This window comes from Rattus norvegicus, chromosome 5 (genome assembly GCF_036323735.1).
Source record: "Rattus norvegicus strain BN/NHsdMcwi chromosome 5, GRCr8, whole genome shotgun sequence".
Lineage (NCBI taxonomy): Eukaryota > Metazoa > Chordata > Mammalia > Rodentia > Muridae > Rattus > Rattus norvegicus.
The window spans coordinates 122997859-123016352 of record NC_086023.1 but is presented as its reverse complement, the minus strand read 5'-3'; the positions used below and the strand labels follow the sequence as shown (position 1 = coordinate 123016352).

At 42.5% G+C, this 18494-nt stretch overlaps 1 protein-coding gene across 1 annotated transcript; it reads left to right on the top strand.

Moving 5' to 3' along the window:
• The first annotated feature begins 4 nt into the window (after positions 1–4).
• On the top strand, positions 5–18033 carry Insl5 (insulin like 5). The gene is given in 4 exon segments (XM_039111480.2): positions 5–11405; positions 11545–11681; positions 13967–14053; positions 14056–18033. Coding segments are annotated over 4 exon segments (429 nt in total). The 5' UTR covers positions 5–11313; the 3' UTR covers positions 14169–18033.
• Positions 18034–18494: the final 461 nt, after the last annotated feature.

Below are 18494 nucleotides of genomic sequence, written 5' to 3'. Positions count from 1 at the left end.
CAGTTTTTTTTCTCTAGACCATGCAGGCTTAAATGATTGCTTCATATGTGTAGATTAGAGAGAATGATGTGTGTGTGTGTGTGTGTGTGTGTGTGTGTGTGTGTGTGTGTGTGTGTGTGTGTGTGTGTGTGTTTTGTACTTGGGGATTTCAGAGGGAATTCTTTTGCCTGTTTTCTAGAGTGAATTTGGTTCCGAGTAGTAAATCCCGTCGTCTGAGAATTCTACCCATTCACTAGTCAACTCATCTGTAATCACATATGCACATGTATGTGCGGTTGGGAGCAGCAAGAGTGATGACTGCGCCAAGTGTAGCACTGGGCAGTTTTCCATGAGGCATCTCTCATGCAGAACCTACGGTTTTCTGAGTCTCCTCTTTAGCTAGCACCACTGCCAGCTGTAGGAAAGGACAGTTACGTTCCCACAATGTGTAATTATGCATCACATTTAACATTCACCTGACTCACTTCTAAGCAATTATGTATAGTTACAAACGAGAAATTAGAACACTCAGTATCTGCCATTTTGTCTCAGGAGTTTATTTAAAAGAAAATGTTGAAAGTTTAGTTATCATTATGCTAGTAATGATGCATATTGAAGCTCTTCACAATTTACAAAACACATTCACATCCAGTTTCTCAGTTTTTATCTTAACCATCTCAAGACAGGCAGAGTGAATTGTCATAACAGTATTGTTTTCCAGAAGGCTATTTGAGGCGTAAAGGAGTGAGATGACACACTGAAGCCCATTCACTGCTGACTTGAAAGGATGGAACTCAGATTCTCTTTGCTTCGTTTTTATTTAGTTTGTTGTTCTGAAGACATGGTCTTCATGTAGTCTGGGCTGGGCCCAAACTCAGGATCCTCCTGCCTCCACCCCCAGCACGTTGCGATTACAGGCAGGCCTGTGCCGCTGCTCTGAGCGCTAGCTGTTCTTACACTCACCGTCCTGCTGCATAAGCGGTTACCGTTGTATAAGCGGTTGTCATTGTTATAAGTAGAACATTTACTTGGCTTCTGAAATCTACTGCAGAATACAGCGTGCATAAATTTTATATTTTAAGGTTTAATCCAAAAATGATAATACTTATAAACTTGCTTTTCACAGCATTCACCTGCTCCTACTGGGCCCTGGTGACATTTGTTTTTTCTATGGAAAACTTCACAACACCCAGTTCTTCATTCTTAAATGCTCAGCTCATGTCCCATTTCCTCCAGACAGTACTTTTCTACAGTCCTAACCATAAGACTGACTAAAATAAATTTGCCTTTGTGTGCGTGTATGTGTGTGTGTGTGTGTGTGTGTGTGTGTGTGTGTGTGTGTGTGTGTGGTAGGGGAGCTTTTTTCAAAGGACAGGATCTCACTATGTAGCTCAGGCAAACCTTGAACTTGTGGCCGCTCCATCCCCACCTTCCTCCTGGCTCTTAGTTAAATCTTCTCAGGCCTCCATGGGGTCAGTTTCCTCTATAACACTAACTTAGAAATGATTGATGAGGACTCTGCAAAAGTTTATACCTTAATTATTACTTTTCTTCGTCACCTCCTTCCTCTCACACTGCTATGTCTGCCTGCACAAGTTTAGAGAGGCACATAACACATCGAGACCATCTGGTCATCCTTTAAAAGCAATGGATTAGGAAAGGAATTTGGAACAAACCATACATCTTAAATTTAAAAAGAAATGGAACTCTTTCTCAGGTTGGATGGCTTGAGGGGAATAAGACACCTGAAAAACATGTACAGGAAGTTGTACAACTTAAGAGAGACCACAGGCCACGTTGAAAATCATTCACTAAGTAACTAATGATACTCAGAAGCATCTAGAGCCACCGGAGCTGAGGGTCCTGAACTGGTGGTAGAACAGTCTTGACGCAGAAAGACACTACAGTCATATCTAGGGAAGGGCAAGGAACTTGTGCTGATATTAACTTGTTTCATGCATGTTTAATGTGACCTGGAATCAGAAAATATTTGATAGATAGAAAATATAGCTATCATTCTTAGATAATTGAGTTTCTCTCCTGTAGCGGTAAATAGTTAAACTGGGAACTCCATCCCACACTAGTGCCTAGTGCGGCACCATCCGGCAATATGGCGTCAGTGGTCTCATTTGGTCAGCCAGACTCTGCAGTCCCTCTGGCCCAGAGTTTTCAAATCGTCTCCACCCGACTCCCAACTCATTAAGTTCCCAATTTCCATCCCATGCTATCTCTGGCTCTCTGGGCCCTGGGGTGATCTCTTTGCCTCCATGACTAGCCCCATCAGAGGCTGTCTTCTATCTGTGGGTCTCTGCTCACATTCCCAGCATCTGCCCCCTGTGGTTATAGTCATAGCTCCCAGTAACCCATTAACATCAAAACTCTAGAAGCTTATAATTTATCAATTAGGTTTATATCAATAAATTCTCACTCCACAAAACTTCCACACAATAGGCTCAGAGTCAATTAATATTGACATAAACTGCCCACCTAGATAAGACAGATTGTCCTGTAATGTCCATCCCTTATGAAATATTCGTAGTTACCTGTGGTCATTAGGGCCACACAGATCTGGGTCGTCCTCCTAGCCTCCATCTTGGTTCTTCTTCCACCTTCTCATCCCTCCCACCTTCCAAAAACTCTGTCCCCACCTTTCTTTTTCATTGTCCAATCACAGGCCTTGCCTTATCTTGTGCCTGCCCTTAGCTACATATAGGCATCAATCCTCTCTCTCTCTCTCTCTCTCTCTCTCTCTCTCTCTCTCTCTCTTTTTAATGTGGGGGTGGGTAGGATGGCTCCTGTGTGAACATCGGAGGACAACTTAGTTCTTTCCTTCCATTGTGTAGGTTTCTAAATTGTGATTCTGAGATCAGTTGCTTAGCTTCCCGCGCCCTCCTGGACTGAAGCTCCTTGAAGTGAGGGAAAATGTTTTGGGTTCACCCACACTACCCCATCCAGTAGGATTGCAAGAAATAGCTTTTGAATGCTAGGGTTGGGGAGTTCTAGCTTCCTTCTTGCAGGTCCTCATCACAATGTGATTTAACATCGTGAATTTCCTCAGAACCCTAAGAAAACACTTTAGCATCAGAGAGGATAAAATCTTTTAACTTTAGTAACTTACAGAGGGCATAGAATCAGCATGGGAAGTTCATGGAGGTAGCCACAGCTTTTCTTCATTTTGTTATCGTGTGTGTGTGTGTGTGTGTGTGTGTGTGTGTGTGTGTGTGTGTGTGTGTGTGTGTGTGAAGATTGTTATTACTTTGTGTGATCATGTTCCCATGAGCAATGTTGGAAACGAGGTTATCTGAGGTAAAGCATCTAAGGAAGTGGATGCACAGCTCGTTCTGATCACCCAGAGCCAAGTCTCCTGGAACCTCTCTACCCTGCATGCTCTGCTATGCCTTCTCCTCCCCTGCAGGGAATGCGTGTTGTCCTGTTGACCTCATTGACTTCTAACTGAAACATTTAGACTTTACTATCTGTTTGTTCAGGACTTTGTTTCAAATTCCCTCTGAACTTGTAGAGCCTTTACTAGCAAATTAGCTTTTGTGTGGTAAACTCATTGTGTAGTAAAACTAAAAGGATGACCGTTTACATGAGACCGATTTCTAGATTGAACAGAAAATGCAGTATGTCCAAGTCTGACATATAAAAAAAAATTGTTGTGACTCTTAGATAAAATGAGTGTTTGTTTTTAAAACTTGCCAAAAAGATATGCAACATCAAAAACGACTCATGAAAACCCTGTGTTTTCACCAAATTTGTACTATATTTGGGTACATTTAACTATAAGAAGATATGGTATCATTATCCAGAAGAAGAATCCAGGGTGAGTCCTTGGGAGACTGACATCAGAACTCTGCTGTAGATTGGGATAGAGACAAGATAAATAGATGGGAGTTTGGGAGTTTCTTCTTTGTTCTTGTGTCTTTGGGTGCTGAAGTGGAACCCGATAAGGCCAGGCAAGCATACTGGGACTGAGCTATTCCTTAGTGCTCTCCTTTTTTTTTTTTTTTTTTTTTTTTTTTTAATGTTGAAACAGAGGCTCACTAGGTACCCAGCTGGCCTTAAACTCACTCTGTAGGCCAGAGAGCCCTTGAACTCTCGACTCTCCAGCCTCAGCTTCCTGAATAGAAGGGATTTTAGACCTGCCCTTCACCATCAGGATCCGATCAACTTTATTAAATTTTCCAAACTGTACACACGCTTTGATTGTTTACTGTCTTTATTTCTAAACACTTGAAGTGACAACAAAATACAAAATTGCTGTTCTGCACACACTCAAAATAAATCTTTAAGTAGCAGTTAATGTTTTCTGAGTATATCTTAAAACATACACATGCATGAGCTTGCAGTCACCAAATCACCCGTTCATTCACAGATAAGCCTACTGATTCCATCCTTTCTCTTTTTAAAGCAGGGCCTTCCATAACCCAGCCTAATCTCAGACTCAGTGTGTAGCCAGGTCAGCCTTGGTTCCTTGATCTTTCTTGCTTCCATGTTCCACGGCTAGGATCCAGCCCGCACCCTCACGTCTACCCTTGATTCTATATATTGACCTTTGAAGTGAACCACAGTGAGCGTGGAGCGCAGAAGCCCCGGCATCCTGAGTTCATTTCTTTTGGATGCATGCCCAGCAGTAGAGTTTCTGGATCACATGGTGCATTTACTTTTGGGGAGGAAACTCTACCTTTTCCACAACAACTCTACCAAATTTGCATTTCCCCATTGTGTGCTGCTGATCACGATTGCCTATTTTTAACCACTGTGTGTCTTCTTTTAAAAAGATCTATTTCTCTGCTCATTTTAAAATATAAATGACACCTAAAACTTTGGTAGTGCATGTGCGTATGTGCATGAGTGTGTGTACTACAATATACATGGGAAGGCAGAGGACAACTTTTGAGAGTTCTCTCTTCCCATGTTGATTCCCATGATCAAACTCAGGTCCGCGGGTTTGCCAGCAGGCACATCCACTTACCAACCAGTTTCCCTTGCCCTCTTTGCTCATTTTAAGATCAGACCATTTTGTTATTTTTTTTTATTATTATTTTATACTGGTTTTGTCTGTGTTGTGCTATTGAGTTGTGTGTTATTTGCTCATTTTGATTCCTTCTAATAGGCCATTTAAAATCACTAAATGAATTATAAGAAAGTTTAATCCATAACACTGTGCAAAAAGTTATCTATATATACTTATTTCAAAATCCTCCCTGCATTTGTAGAAGAGAAGAAGTTGAGATTAGAAGGAGGAAAAGTCTGGAAAGCAAAAGAGGGTAGGGAAATTCGGAGTCTTCGAAGTGTTTGCCTTATCTGAGACAGCAGGACCTGACCTAGCAGACAAAGGCCAGATCAGGAAGCCCTCCCAACCCCCTCTTTCTTTTCCCTCTCTTCTTCTCTCCTCTCCTCTCCCTCTCTTTTCTCTCCCTTCCCTCTCCTCTCTTCTCCCCTCCCACTCCTCTCTTCTCTCTCTCTCCTCACTCTTTCCTGTTTCTCTCATCTTTCTGTCCTTTCCTCTCTCTTCCTCTCCTCTCTCCTCTCTTCCTCTCTCCCCACCCATATGTGTAGGCATGCACATAGAACTTGCATACCTGCAGACCTCAGAAGACTATGGAGTGTCAATCCTTACCCGCCACCTTGTTTCAGACAAGGCCTCCTGAGGTCTGCTACACAGTTCTGCATGACTTGAGAGGGTTTGAACTCAGGCCCTCATGCTTGTTCTCCGTCCACTGTTCCCACTGAGCCATATTTCACCCATTCCTCCATGTGAACTCTCTTGTTGCTGTGTGAAGTAATTGTGTATTGAGGGGTTTTCCTTGAGGGGTGATAAAAATCTACTGAGAGGGTTAATGGGTAATTACCATATGAAAGATTGTCCTGTTTACAGTCTAGAAAATGAATTGATAACAAGGCCAATACAGAAGCTACGGAAGTAATTCAAATTAAACTTGGGGGTCAAGATACAGAGGATAGAGAACAACAAATGGGGACAGAGAAATTCAGAAAACAAGTTAACCAGAGACTTTGCAATTTGATGGATGTTTAAATACAGAGAATATTTCAGTCAACAGATAGTAGGGATCAGAAGTTCTAATCACTCCCAGGTATCAAGAGCTTTGTCATGAGAGTTCCCACTAGAATTCATCAACAGTCATATAAAAGGCTGGAGAGAAGGCTCAGTGGTTAACCACTCTTATCTGGGACCTGAGTTTGTTTCCCAGTATCCATTACATAGCTTATCTATAACTCTAGTTCCAGGGGCCTTGGCATCAGGAAGCATCCATACAAACGTGACAAACACACTTCCACATAAATGAAAAATACATCTTAAAAAAGGTGAATATTTGTTAACTTTGCGTTGGAAAATAAAGTGTTTGCCGATGACTTTATAGTGAGCTCATGATTAGAAACACAGGATAATTATTTGTGATGGGACCCATACCTTTTCAGAGCTGTAATTAATTTCCTTAACTGACCCTGTGATATTTTACAAGTTATAAAATAAAATTGCAGCTTTAATACTTCCTCAAAGCGGAATTCGAGCTAGAACCTAAATTATCAATAGCAAAAATGTATCAATCTAGCATTGACAATACTAAATTACAATGAAATTGTCCCCATGAACGCATCAGTCAATGCAAAGGTCTCTCTGTGTCAGGCTTTGGTTAGTAATCTTTAATTTAATCCTCACACTCTCACAAACATGACAACCACATACACACATAAATACAAATTATGAAGTTGATGTTAGTACTTTACAAATAATTCCAAGTCATAATATGCTTTAAATCCTCATAGCTGTGAGCAGCAGAACTGAGCTCTGGTCGAGCACATCTGATACCACAGGCAGTACTTACAACTCATGTCAGCCTGCCCTCCCACGATCCACAGGCATCTCATGGACAACAAGCCTGGACAAATAGTGTGGAGGTAAAGCACACATCCAGCAAATCCAATAATTGTTAATTTTAGGTTTGGTTTACACTGTAGATCTCCCAAAACTACCTTCTTTTGATATCGTCACAAAAAAAAAAGATTAGAATTTCAAAATTTGGCTTTTGTAGGGACACAGTATGCAGTGGTATTTTTAAGTTTCCTCTAACTATTCTTTCAAAGCTGAAATAAGTTAACAAGTCATCATAAGTCAATTAGCAATTAGCATAATCTACGATGTTCAAAAAATAATTAGCAATTGTCTTTTCGTGGGATTGGGAAATGTTACTTTGTGCTGGGACAAGCTTCCATGGGCAGATTCTCTAAATCTCAGTCACAAAAGCTTCCACACATTTGTACTGCACTCTGCCAAGCAGGTTATTGTCATAGCTCATAGGGTCCATAGCTGATAAGGCCTTCATATCAGTGTATTGAGTATGTAAAAATTCCAGTTGTTAAGGACAAATAATCTAGTTTGCTGTGCTTAAATCTGAAGTCTCTGGGTCATGGGGCTAGAGAGATGGCTCAGCCATTAAGAGCACTGGCTGCTCTTCCCAAGGCATCTGCCCTCTTCTAGGCTCCTCAAGCAAACCCATGGGACACAGACAGAAATGCAGACAAAACACCCATGATACTCTGGGTCATTATAAACACTTTGTGTATCTTCAAAGATGCTGTAACTATAATTATATTAGCCAGGATAAACCAAATTATGCTGTTTCAACCAATAATTCCTAAATCTCAGTGATTCTATATGATGAAGGCATCTTTCTCATCCATATCTCATGTCCCAGGTAGATAGCAGGATGCTTTCCTCCATGTTGGACTGACTTAGCAACTAAGTTTCAATATTAGGAATGTGCTGGTCAGGGAGAGGAGAAGAGTGTTGGGAGGGCGAGTGAGGAAAGGCAGAGTTGAAGAATCTCAGGGATAGCCATGCGTTAGCCTAGAGAAGAGGCATAGTTAGGAAATTTCCTTAAGTCAACACTTCTCCCATGTATTTGATCCTGGAAAGTCCCCATAGAAGTTGATTTGTGTCTATGACAGTAGTGAATTTCTATAGCAGACGTATTTCTAGTTGTTCTTGGGCACTCAATAGGAGTACCTTTCTCTGCCTAATGATATTTATGCAGAAAATGTCTATACTATTTTGTCTCAACAAAACCCCAACACTATTCTAATCCTTTGCAAAGGAATTTTTTTCCATCTTTATTAAATTGGGTATTTCTTATTTACATTTCAGATGTTATTCCAACATCCCCCTAACCCCTCCCCCTCTCCTTCTATATGGGTGTTTCCCTCCCCATCCTCCCCCCATTGCCACCCTCCCCTCAACAATCACGTTCACTGGGGGGTTCAGTCTTGGCAGGACCCAGGGCTTCCCCTTCCACTGGTGCTCTTACTAGGATATTCATTGCTACGTATGAGGTCAGAGTCCAGGGTCAGTCCATGTACAGTCTTTGGGTAGTGGCTTAGTCCCTGGAAGCTCTGGTTGGTTGGCATTGTTGTACATATGGGGTCTCGAGTTCCTAGGAATTTTTTAATTTATAATTTGTCGAGCATCCTAGTTCATGTTCCATGTCTTACTTTGTGCTAACTCTTTAACTCATTTCAGCCTCATAATAAATAAACTTACTGCTATAGACTGAACATTTGTATTTCAATATAAGAAACAAAAGCACATTTTGAAACTACAACTCTCAGGGTAATGTTAGGAGAAGCAGCCTTTGGGAGGTGTGAAGATCACAAGGACAGCTCCTTCCTACACTGTTCTTAGAAAAGCCCCCAAAGAGCTGGTTTGTCCTTCTGCTGGGTGGAGTACACTGGGAGGTCATTAGCCTTCAAGTCGGAAGAGGAACCTCCCCACAATCTGACCATGCTGCTACCTGGTCCCTGCCATTTTCAGCTACCAGAACTACAAGGAACACATTTCTGGGTTTGTAAACATTCCAACTGCTGGGAGGTTTTTCATTCCTGCAGTCTCTAAGTGAACTAAGGCACATCAAATACACGTGGAGAGCAAATGGACACAACTACTAGAGGAGTCAACTGCCAAGCAAAGGGGATGGAACGTCCTGGGACCGTGAACAGACAGGTCACGAGACGGGAAGATTTTACTTTGGTGGTCCTCTCTAATCAAACCTCAAAATATTTAGGGGGAGTTCTATTGGGACTTCCGTGAAGAATCTTAGAGACTAAGCCGTTTACGTTACACAGATAATGATAAATCAAAACAGTTTATTTGATTCTATTTCCATTTCATGGGTGTTGGTGTATTGTGAATTTAACATTCCATGGTTAATAACTGGCGCTGGAAATGAATATGGAGGCAGTTACCCTTTAACCAGTTATTATTCAAGTAGGAGACACAGAGACCTTTAGGGTTATATCAAGCCTTAAAGGACTGGAGCTGGGCAGATATCAACTCCCTAAGCTATTTTCTGTTTCCATTCCTTGAATCTCAATATGTTACTTTCCATATGTTTTGTGTGTGCTGATCCTGCTTCATCAGGTTAGCCCTCATGGTCCATATCACCCCATGTTGACTTCCTTTCTCCTCCTCTACTTGCTCACCCCCCCACATCCACCATGGTCCCTGCCTGAGACCCCAAGCCTGGAAGACTTTATCCCACCTACTTCTCTTCTGCTCAGCTACAGGCTGTCAGCCACTTTTATTAACTAATCAGGGATAATTGAGGGGTGAGGTCTCTATAACAAAGGCTGGTGTATGTGAGACTCTACCAGAGGGAAACAGATCTTGGGATACAGAATATAGCATTTGAACACATAGCAACAGACCACACCCCAACATGTTGGTGTTTTGCCTGCATGGATGTCTGTGTGAGGGTGCTGGATCCTCTAGAACTGAGTTACAGACAGTATGAGCTGCCATGTGGGTGGTGGGACTTGAACCTGGGTCCTCTGGAAGAGCAGCTGGTGCTTTTAACCACTGAGTCATTTCTCCAGTCCCTATTTTATTGTGTTTAATGAGCTTTTTACATAAAGGAATTATTTTAATATACATTTATAAACTATTTAAATCACTGTTCAACTCCTCTAAGAACTTTAGCTCTCCCTACTCCTGACTTCATGTCTGGGGAAGCCTTAAGAACTACAGAAAAAAAGGGTGACAGAGATTATATTTAGGATCTAGCAGAGCAGCTAGGGGCCAACTGCAGGTTTTATTAGTGTCTAGAGTGTTTATATTCAGGTTAGGTTCTGGCCTGTTTTAATGTTTCTGTGATATAATATTCTGACCGAAAGCAATGTGGGGCCAAAGGACTACACTTAGACGATGTCTCAGTCTACCTGTACTGAGGGAAGTTAGGCCAGAAACTGAAGGCAGGGAACCAAAGGAGAAACCATGGAGGAACGGTTCTTACTGGCTCACTCCCAGGTTCATGCTTAGCGAGCTTTTTCTCAGAGCCCAGGATGATCCGTGTCGAGATGGTACCACATGCAGTGATCGAACCCTCCCACTTCAATAATCAATCAAGAGAATTCCTCAGAGATAAGGCTGCAGGTCAGCCTGATGGACAGAGCTGGAATTGAGACGTTCTTGCTCTCAAACGACTCTGAGAAAACTTCTAGTTTAGGTAAGGGCCTCAACTGGATGCCAAAAGAGGTATTTTATCATTTGGCAATTTGGTAATACACTTTTGACTTTATTATAATAGGAATGTATACCAAGACAGACAAACCCAACTCACAAGCTAAGGGTATTAAGGAACATTCTAGTCACAGGAATTCTGAGCTCTGAAGAAAAGTTATCCTTCCTAGTCTATTCTGATCCTGAGGTAAGATGGTAGCCAAGAAATAACTTGTTGTGTAAAGCGGGATGGGCCTGTCTCGTCACTTCTGTGGGGTAGTACTATTACCAGCGTTTTTTTTTTTTAAAATAAGAGTAAACAACATTTTTTAAATTCTAGGTCTGGTGGGAGGAAAGCCAGGAATCAAATCTGAGTCCAACAGACCTCACCACTGTGTGATTTCCCATGGCATTGACATAGAAGCTGCTTTGCTCCCCAGAAGCCTCCATCAGATGAGGTCTCCTATGTTAGAGAGATAGCACTATTGACTTTCAGAGGTTAAAGCTTGTTCTATGTCAGTCAGTAAATGCCAAGTGGGCATTCAAACGTATGCGTCCCAGCCTCCAAAAGCCTTGTATTTCCATAGCAACTCCTGAGAAGATGCAACAATGCTAAGGGAGGTGTGTTCAGAGTGACCAGCAATAATCATAAAAGCCCTCCACATGGTCACCTATGTGCTTAGTAAATCTGTTAAAATAAGGACTGACCAATAAAGCATCCGAGGGATTGGTATAAATGGCCCAAGAGAGTGAGATAACTTCAAAACGTCATTGGGCAGTGCCGACCACATCGATTCTCCTTTGCTCTTGGCAGGATGAAGGGCCCCGCTCTTGCTCTGTTTCTCCTCTCAGTCCTGTTGGCTGTGGTGGAAGTAAGAAGCAGGCAGATTGTGATGCAGTTTTCTTAGTAGCTATTTCCTCTAAGAAATTTTGATCCACTTGTATATCAATGTAGGGGCTTAATCATCGAAATATATTATGGAATTTGGCCTGGGAAAAAGACAAACTGGCAACATTTTAAAAAGCAACACACTGTTATTCTTTAGTCTTTTGAATCAAAGCAGTTCATTTGCATGGGACTTCAGTGAGCTCAGCGTCTGTGGTCAGAGCAGTGAAGGCCATAGAAAGGCCAGACATCTGCACATGGATGATTACAGCATGTATGAGGTTAGAGTTCAGGCAAGTGACAAACAAGGGTAAAGGGAAGGAGCTGAGTCAGCTGACCGCATATTAAGAACCAGGCAGTTTCAGGGGCAACACGTCACTTAGCGTCTGAGGTAACTCATGTGAAGTAGGTCATGTTGCTGCTGTTTATCAAGGAGAAAACTGTTTACCCAGATACTCAGCATCGAGGCCAGAAGTCAAGCCAGGTCTATCTGCTTGAAGAGCTGACGTCATTGCTATTACCTACTGTGCCCCAGGCGAAGAGAAGGCTTCTGTAGACACATCACGGAGAAGGTGGAATTTGACAGAGGTCCTGAAGGACCTGTCAAACCTGAGAAGTTGTGAGGCAGGAACTGGAGAGATTGTGAGCAATAGGAAATGTATGACCAGAGTTCCCAGGGTGCCTTGTCATCTTGCTATCGAAGCAGCAATGATGAGCTGACGTCACGGAACTTCTGTGCTCAATTCAAGGAACTCAGAAGATTGGCTGGAATTCTTTCTGCAAATTTTGTAATGAATTATGACGTAAAGGGCTGGAGACATGACCCAGAGGTCCATGTCAGGTCACTCACAAATGTCTGTAATACCAGCTGAAGGGGATTTGATGCCTTAGGCCCCATTGGGCACTTGCACTTACACACACACACACCCCTTATACACAATAACACATACATGCAACATGCATCCTTACATATATAACATATAATTATAAATAATAAAGATAACAATTTAAAACTATGAAGTAAAAATGTATTCAAGGTTCTGTTATTTTCAATTGACAAAACATTGCTTTATCATGTAAATAACATGTGAACGATGCACGATGGCTAAATCAGGCTAGTACACACACACACACACACACACACACACACACACACACACAACCTATACATCACCTACATTTCCTATTACTTTCTTGTGCTGAGAACACTGAACATGCATGCTCTTGGTAACTTCAGGAATGCATGTGTTGCTGCTGATCACTACACTGTATACCCAATTTCTTGAACTTGTTCCTCCTGGCTACTTGAAACTGTGAACTCCTTGGCTCCCCATCTCCATCCCTGGACACCTCAGTTATCCTCAGACAGTCACTGCTCCCCTTTCGCTCCCACGGCCTGGGCTTTCCAGATCTCTCATAAGTGAGACCAGGCAACATTGCCCGTCTGTGCCTAGCTCCCCACTCGGCTTGAATAGGAGTGGCATTGCCTTTGTTTTCTGATAAAGACTTAGGAAATGAATGGCATGTAAATGCGGAAGCCATGTGTATGATGCTAAAGGTTTCGGCTTGCCTTAAGGACTTTGGAAAATGAAAGATTTTAGGGAATTACCAACGACATTCATATTTTAGTGGGATAATAGCTTGAGATGTGATAAACATCCTTACTGCTTTAATACACATAGAGAATACATAGTTCATCCAGACCTCATCAGAAAAAGGTGCTTTTTAAACTTTCAAAAAGTTGTCATTGATTTTGAAAGAGCACATGAAGACATAATAGAAAAAGGCATTGAAGTATCTCTGAATATAGAGAGCAATAAAATGAAAGTTCTGTAAATTTCTCTTTTTTACATTTTATTTTTTAATATTACTATTATTGTGAGTATGTGAGCCTGTATATATGACATGTACATACAGGCACATAATGCCACAGTACATGTGCTGAAGTAAGGGCACAACTTTGTGGAGTCAGTTCTCTCCTATTTTTATGTGGATCAAAGCCAAGTCTAGGCTTTCTTTGTAAGGCTACAAGTACCCCCATCCCCCCACCCATTGAGCTATCTCACTGACCTTGTCTCCCTTTGAAATTACTGAAATCATAGCCCTTAAGACTTCCAAAGGTGTCCAGTGTGTTTTCCTTAACATTATTTATCTGATCTAGTTGACCAACTACCATTCTTTCTCGTGGTTTTGTTAAATACAAGCCAGTGGGGCTTGAGTACAGACATTGGGAATGACGTTTAGATTAAACAATGTGGCCAGTGCTTCAGTTTCAGATATGGAATGGAAATCCCACTGATCAGCTCTGCAAGGCAACCCCAGGGCTTTTGTTGTCTTGCTTCTAGCTAATTAATTACATCTCTTATGACTAATTATATAGCTTATTGCTAATTATAACTAATATCTTTGGAAATATCTAATTTCTCATGGACCAGAGGCGGCTGGGAACATTTGTTGCTGGGCAACTGACGCTGCTCCCTTTCAACCTCTGTAAGAAGAAGAGGCAGCGTCACCCAGCTCTTCCTGGAGTGCTTTCTTTGTTAAAGTTCCTTAAGGTAGTGTGGTGCCTCTCTCTCTTATAGCTGAGGCAAGAAACCACCTCCAGCTCCTAGACAGACAGGAGACATCTAAGGAAACTCTGGAGCACAACCTTCCCAAGATGTGTATCCAGGACAGGAAGGTCTTTGGGAACTGAAGAAGCACTTGGTAGCATCCAGACGAGATTGGCGAGCTCTGTGCTGCAGGGAAGGCTGCTCCATGAGGGAGCTCAGCATCCTGTGTTAGGAAGCATCCAGCCCCACAGTGGGCTTTAGCATGTATCTCAATGTCCTACCATGGAGTCCCGCATCCAGCTTCTGTCACTACAGCCATAGCTTTTAGGTAGATGGTCCATTCCTAAAAGGTCTATTGTGGCTTAAAGCCACTCTTCTCCCTCTGCCAAGGCCAATCCACTCTTCTTTCTAAATTCTAAGTGCTGTGCAGAATTGCAATAAAAATGCCTGGATCCAAGCTCACTGTGATTCTTTTCCCTTAAAAAATTGTTACAGGGGGTGGAGAGATGTCTCGGTGGTTAAGAGCACTTGTCATTCTTGTAGAAGTCATGGGTTCAATTTCCAGCAACCACACAATTGCTACACTTATCTGTAGCTTCAGTTCTAGGGGAATCTGATTCCTTCTCTGGTTTCCACTGGCACTTACTTAGTCTGCATGGGGTACGCAGACATATATATGTAGGCAAAGGACTCATACATGTAAAATAACATATATGTATAAGTCTAAAAACGTTAGAGGCAGTTGACTGACGATGCTCCAGTGAAAAACTTATACCAAAGGACTAGAGAGATGAACCAGTAGTTAAGAACACTGGCTGTTCTTCCAGAGGACCTTGGTTCAATTACCAGAACCACATGACAGTTTACAACTATCTGTAAATGCTGTTCCAGGGGAGCTGACACCCTTTTCTGGCCTCCTTAGGCACCAGACATGTAAGTATTGCAAAGATATACATGCGGAAGAACATCTATACACATAAACAAATATTTAAAACCAAATTAAGATGAAAGTCTTACCGCACTGAAAATAATGGTCCCCCTTGCAGTCTTACATTCTTCTTGGTCGTATGAGCAATAAGGGCCCTGGAACTGGAGTTACAGATGGTAGTGAGCCACCATGTGTTTCTGGGAAACAGACTGCTGTGCCATCTGCCCAGCGCCAACCCAGCCAGCTTTTACTACAGGGGATTCAAAGCCTCCCCTTCCAGTGATGGGGTAACATTGGAGAGACTGCTGTGCCATCCCATAGGCAGCAACTATGCTTCTCTTAAGCATGGATGCAGCTTTGAAATATGGATCATCATCCTTCAGCTCCTCCAAAAGACTTCTGGGACCACACCTCTACGGGGCATCTGTGGCGGGAGAGCAGAGCAGAGAGAGGGGCATGAAGATTAGCACATGAAAGAGTTATTGGGAAATGACAAGACTCGCCACCACCAAGAGATACATGAAAGGAACAGCGCATACACAACATGCAAATACAGAAGAAGGTGGGCACTAAATGGCCTATAAAAGGTCCAGAATCTTTGGTCCAGGGCCTTTGAGCCTTGGACCTTTTCAGCTCTATGTCCCACTTGTACTTTCCGAAATGCTTTGTTTTTAAATAAACTATCTCAAAGCTAGGTGTGGTGCTGCGTGCCTCTAAGCCCTGCAGTTGGTAAGATGGAGCAAACTGATCTCTGTGAGCTTGAGGCCAGCCTTGTCTACAGAGTGAGTTCCAGACGATACCCTGTCTGAAAAACACACACAGACACACAGACACACACACAGACACATACACACACACAGACACAGACACACAGACACAGACACACACACAGACACAGACACACACACACAGACACACACACAGACACACACAGACACACACACACACACACTCACACACACAGACACACACACTCAGACACAGACACAGACACACACACACAGACACACACACACACAGACACACACACACTCACACACAGACACACACAGACACACACACACTCACACACAGACACACACACAGACACACACACAGACACACACACTCACACACACACACACTCACACACACTCACTCACACACACACACTCACACACACACTCACTCACACACACACAGACACACACACACAGACACAGACACAGACACACACACACAGACACACACACACAGAGACACACACTCACACAGAGACACACACAGAGACACACACACAGAGACACACACACAGACACACACACACACTCACACACACAGACACAGACACACAGACACACACACACACACACTCACTCACACACACCCCTATAAGTGTTGCAGCTCTGAAGGGAAAGGCATCCTGGTGATCCTGGTAGAGTCTGGAGCCAAGGAATACCCCAAAATAACACTGCACAACAAGCCTCACACAAGAGACATTGTGGGGAAAGACACAAGAGGGTAGCTACCTCTGCTTGGGGGAGAAGCAGCAAAGAACTGAGTGGCTTTATAAAGGGATTTTTGGGAAGGCAGAATGAGGATTTCCAGGGTGGCCTAGGATTGGTGGGATTTTGTGGTCAGATATTGAATTGTTTTTGTTTGTTTGTTTGTTTGTTTTTCTGTAGGGTGGAGCTTAGCTATCTGTGTCTCCAGAGCTGGGGCAATTAGAGCAATCTGGGGGTGTGGCCTGGCCACTTGCTTATCTCAAGGGGTTTACTCACTCTACCATCACTACAACCACCACCACCACCACCACCACCAAGCTGTATCCATTTCTACCATTGCATCCCTGGTCCAGATCATTACTCTTTGATACAAGAACGTGGAAATCCTAGTGGTGCCTTCTGACCCCTCATCTATACCTAGCACAGCAGGAAAAGATAAAAACATGATTACAAATAAAATAGAACCAGTTTCTAAATCATCACTCAGAAATAAATAAACACTTAACTTTTGAGTTAAAACGCATTATTTCTGAGAAACAGAACAATGATGTTCTCAATCTAAACACAGTGTTTTTCTCAAAGGACTTCAGAATGCTCAAAGTGTTTTCTGACATTGCCTTTCATGATTCCAAGAATAGGTAGGGGCAATTACACACCAGCCGTCTCCCATAAGCTGCAGGCATTCAGAGTAAGAGTAATGTTCTCCTTCTTGTAGCCTAAGCTTCCTTTATTTTGCCTGTGTCTTACAGAGATAAAAGGACTTTTCATTCTTATCCTAGCACTTGAGAAACCAAGGCCTTGCTGATGAAGCCATTGTTATGCAGTTGGATGTCTTTCTAGATAAGGGAGAAAATAGGGCTCTCACAAAACATTTTCACCTCTTACACTGTCAGCTGACTCCTCTAAGTGGGTTGGGATAATAGTCAGGATCCATTCAGCCCAGTGCTGATCTTAGTAATGCTGTCTATGAACGCCATCAATGAAATGTTGGGTGCTCATTGTGATTTGTCTTTAAATGTCACCTCCACACATCAGCTGCAGTTAACTTGAAAGGAAGGGGCAGTAGAGAAAGCTGAATATATGAATGGAGGGTGTTTCTGGATACACAGTGAACTGATTAGTGTGAATCAAGGCAGTCTTGCCAAACTTGCTAATGTTCAAAATTTGTATGACCATTTGGCATTCCTAAGGTAGCATGTTAGATATTACCAGAAGGAGGTCTGTGGAGACGGAGCCCTCTCTCTTAATCAGCAGCTTATGAAACCAAAAATGAAATTTCAAGACTGTTCATTGATCAGAAGAATGGGATCTAAGTCATTGGTCCTGTCCTTGATGGAGCAGTCATTCTGAACTATCTGAAAGGCCATTCATGGATAGCTTCTATACCTTATGAGCATATGATTTGGAGACTGGAAAGATGGGTCGGTGGTTTAAAAAGGCTGGCTGCTCTTCCAGAGGACTTAGGATCAATTCCAATTCTAGAGGATCCAAAGCTCTTCTGGTCTCTGTGGGCATCAGGCATGTAAATGATACACAGATATATGTGCAGCAGACACATGTACACATAAAAGAAAAACAATCTTAAGAATATGACTGTTAAGAGACTTTCTTAAAGAATGAGAATTCAGTTGTTCTTTTGAAAGAAAGCCAATCCAAATGACCCGTCAATCATCTGGATAGGCATAAATCCCTCAGGAAAAGCTGCTTTGCTAGAGAGGCTTTATGAGTAGTATAAAGCATTATTAAATTATAGCTCAGTGATTGTTGGGGGGAGGGCGGCAATAGGGGGAGGATGGGGAGGGGAACACCAATAAAGAAGGGGAGGGATTAGGGGGATGTTTTCCCGGAAACCGGGAAAGGGAATAACATTCAAAATGTAAATAAGAATACCCAAGTTAATAAAAAAAAATTATAGCTCACAGAAGTCTTAGGTGGGTAAGACTATTGATTCGTCTCCCTCCTCCCCCACACCCAGCATCCTGCATAGCATCTTCTGGAACTATGAAAGCTATGACCCAAGTATGTGCTCTATTTAGCAAGAAAGCCTTACTATTCAGTTTTGGTGGGTAACTGTATTAGTTGCTTTTCTATTGTTTCAGTAAAAGGGCCATGACCAAGGCAACTTGAAGAAGAGAGCATTTACTTG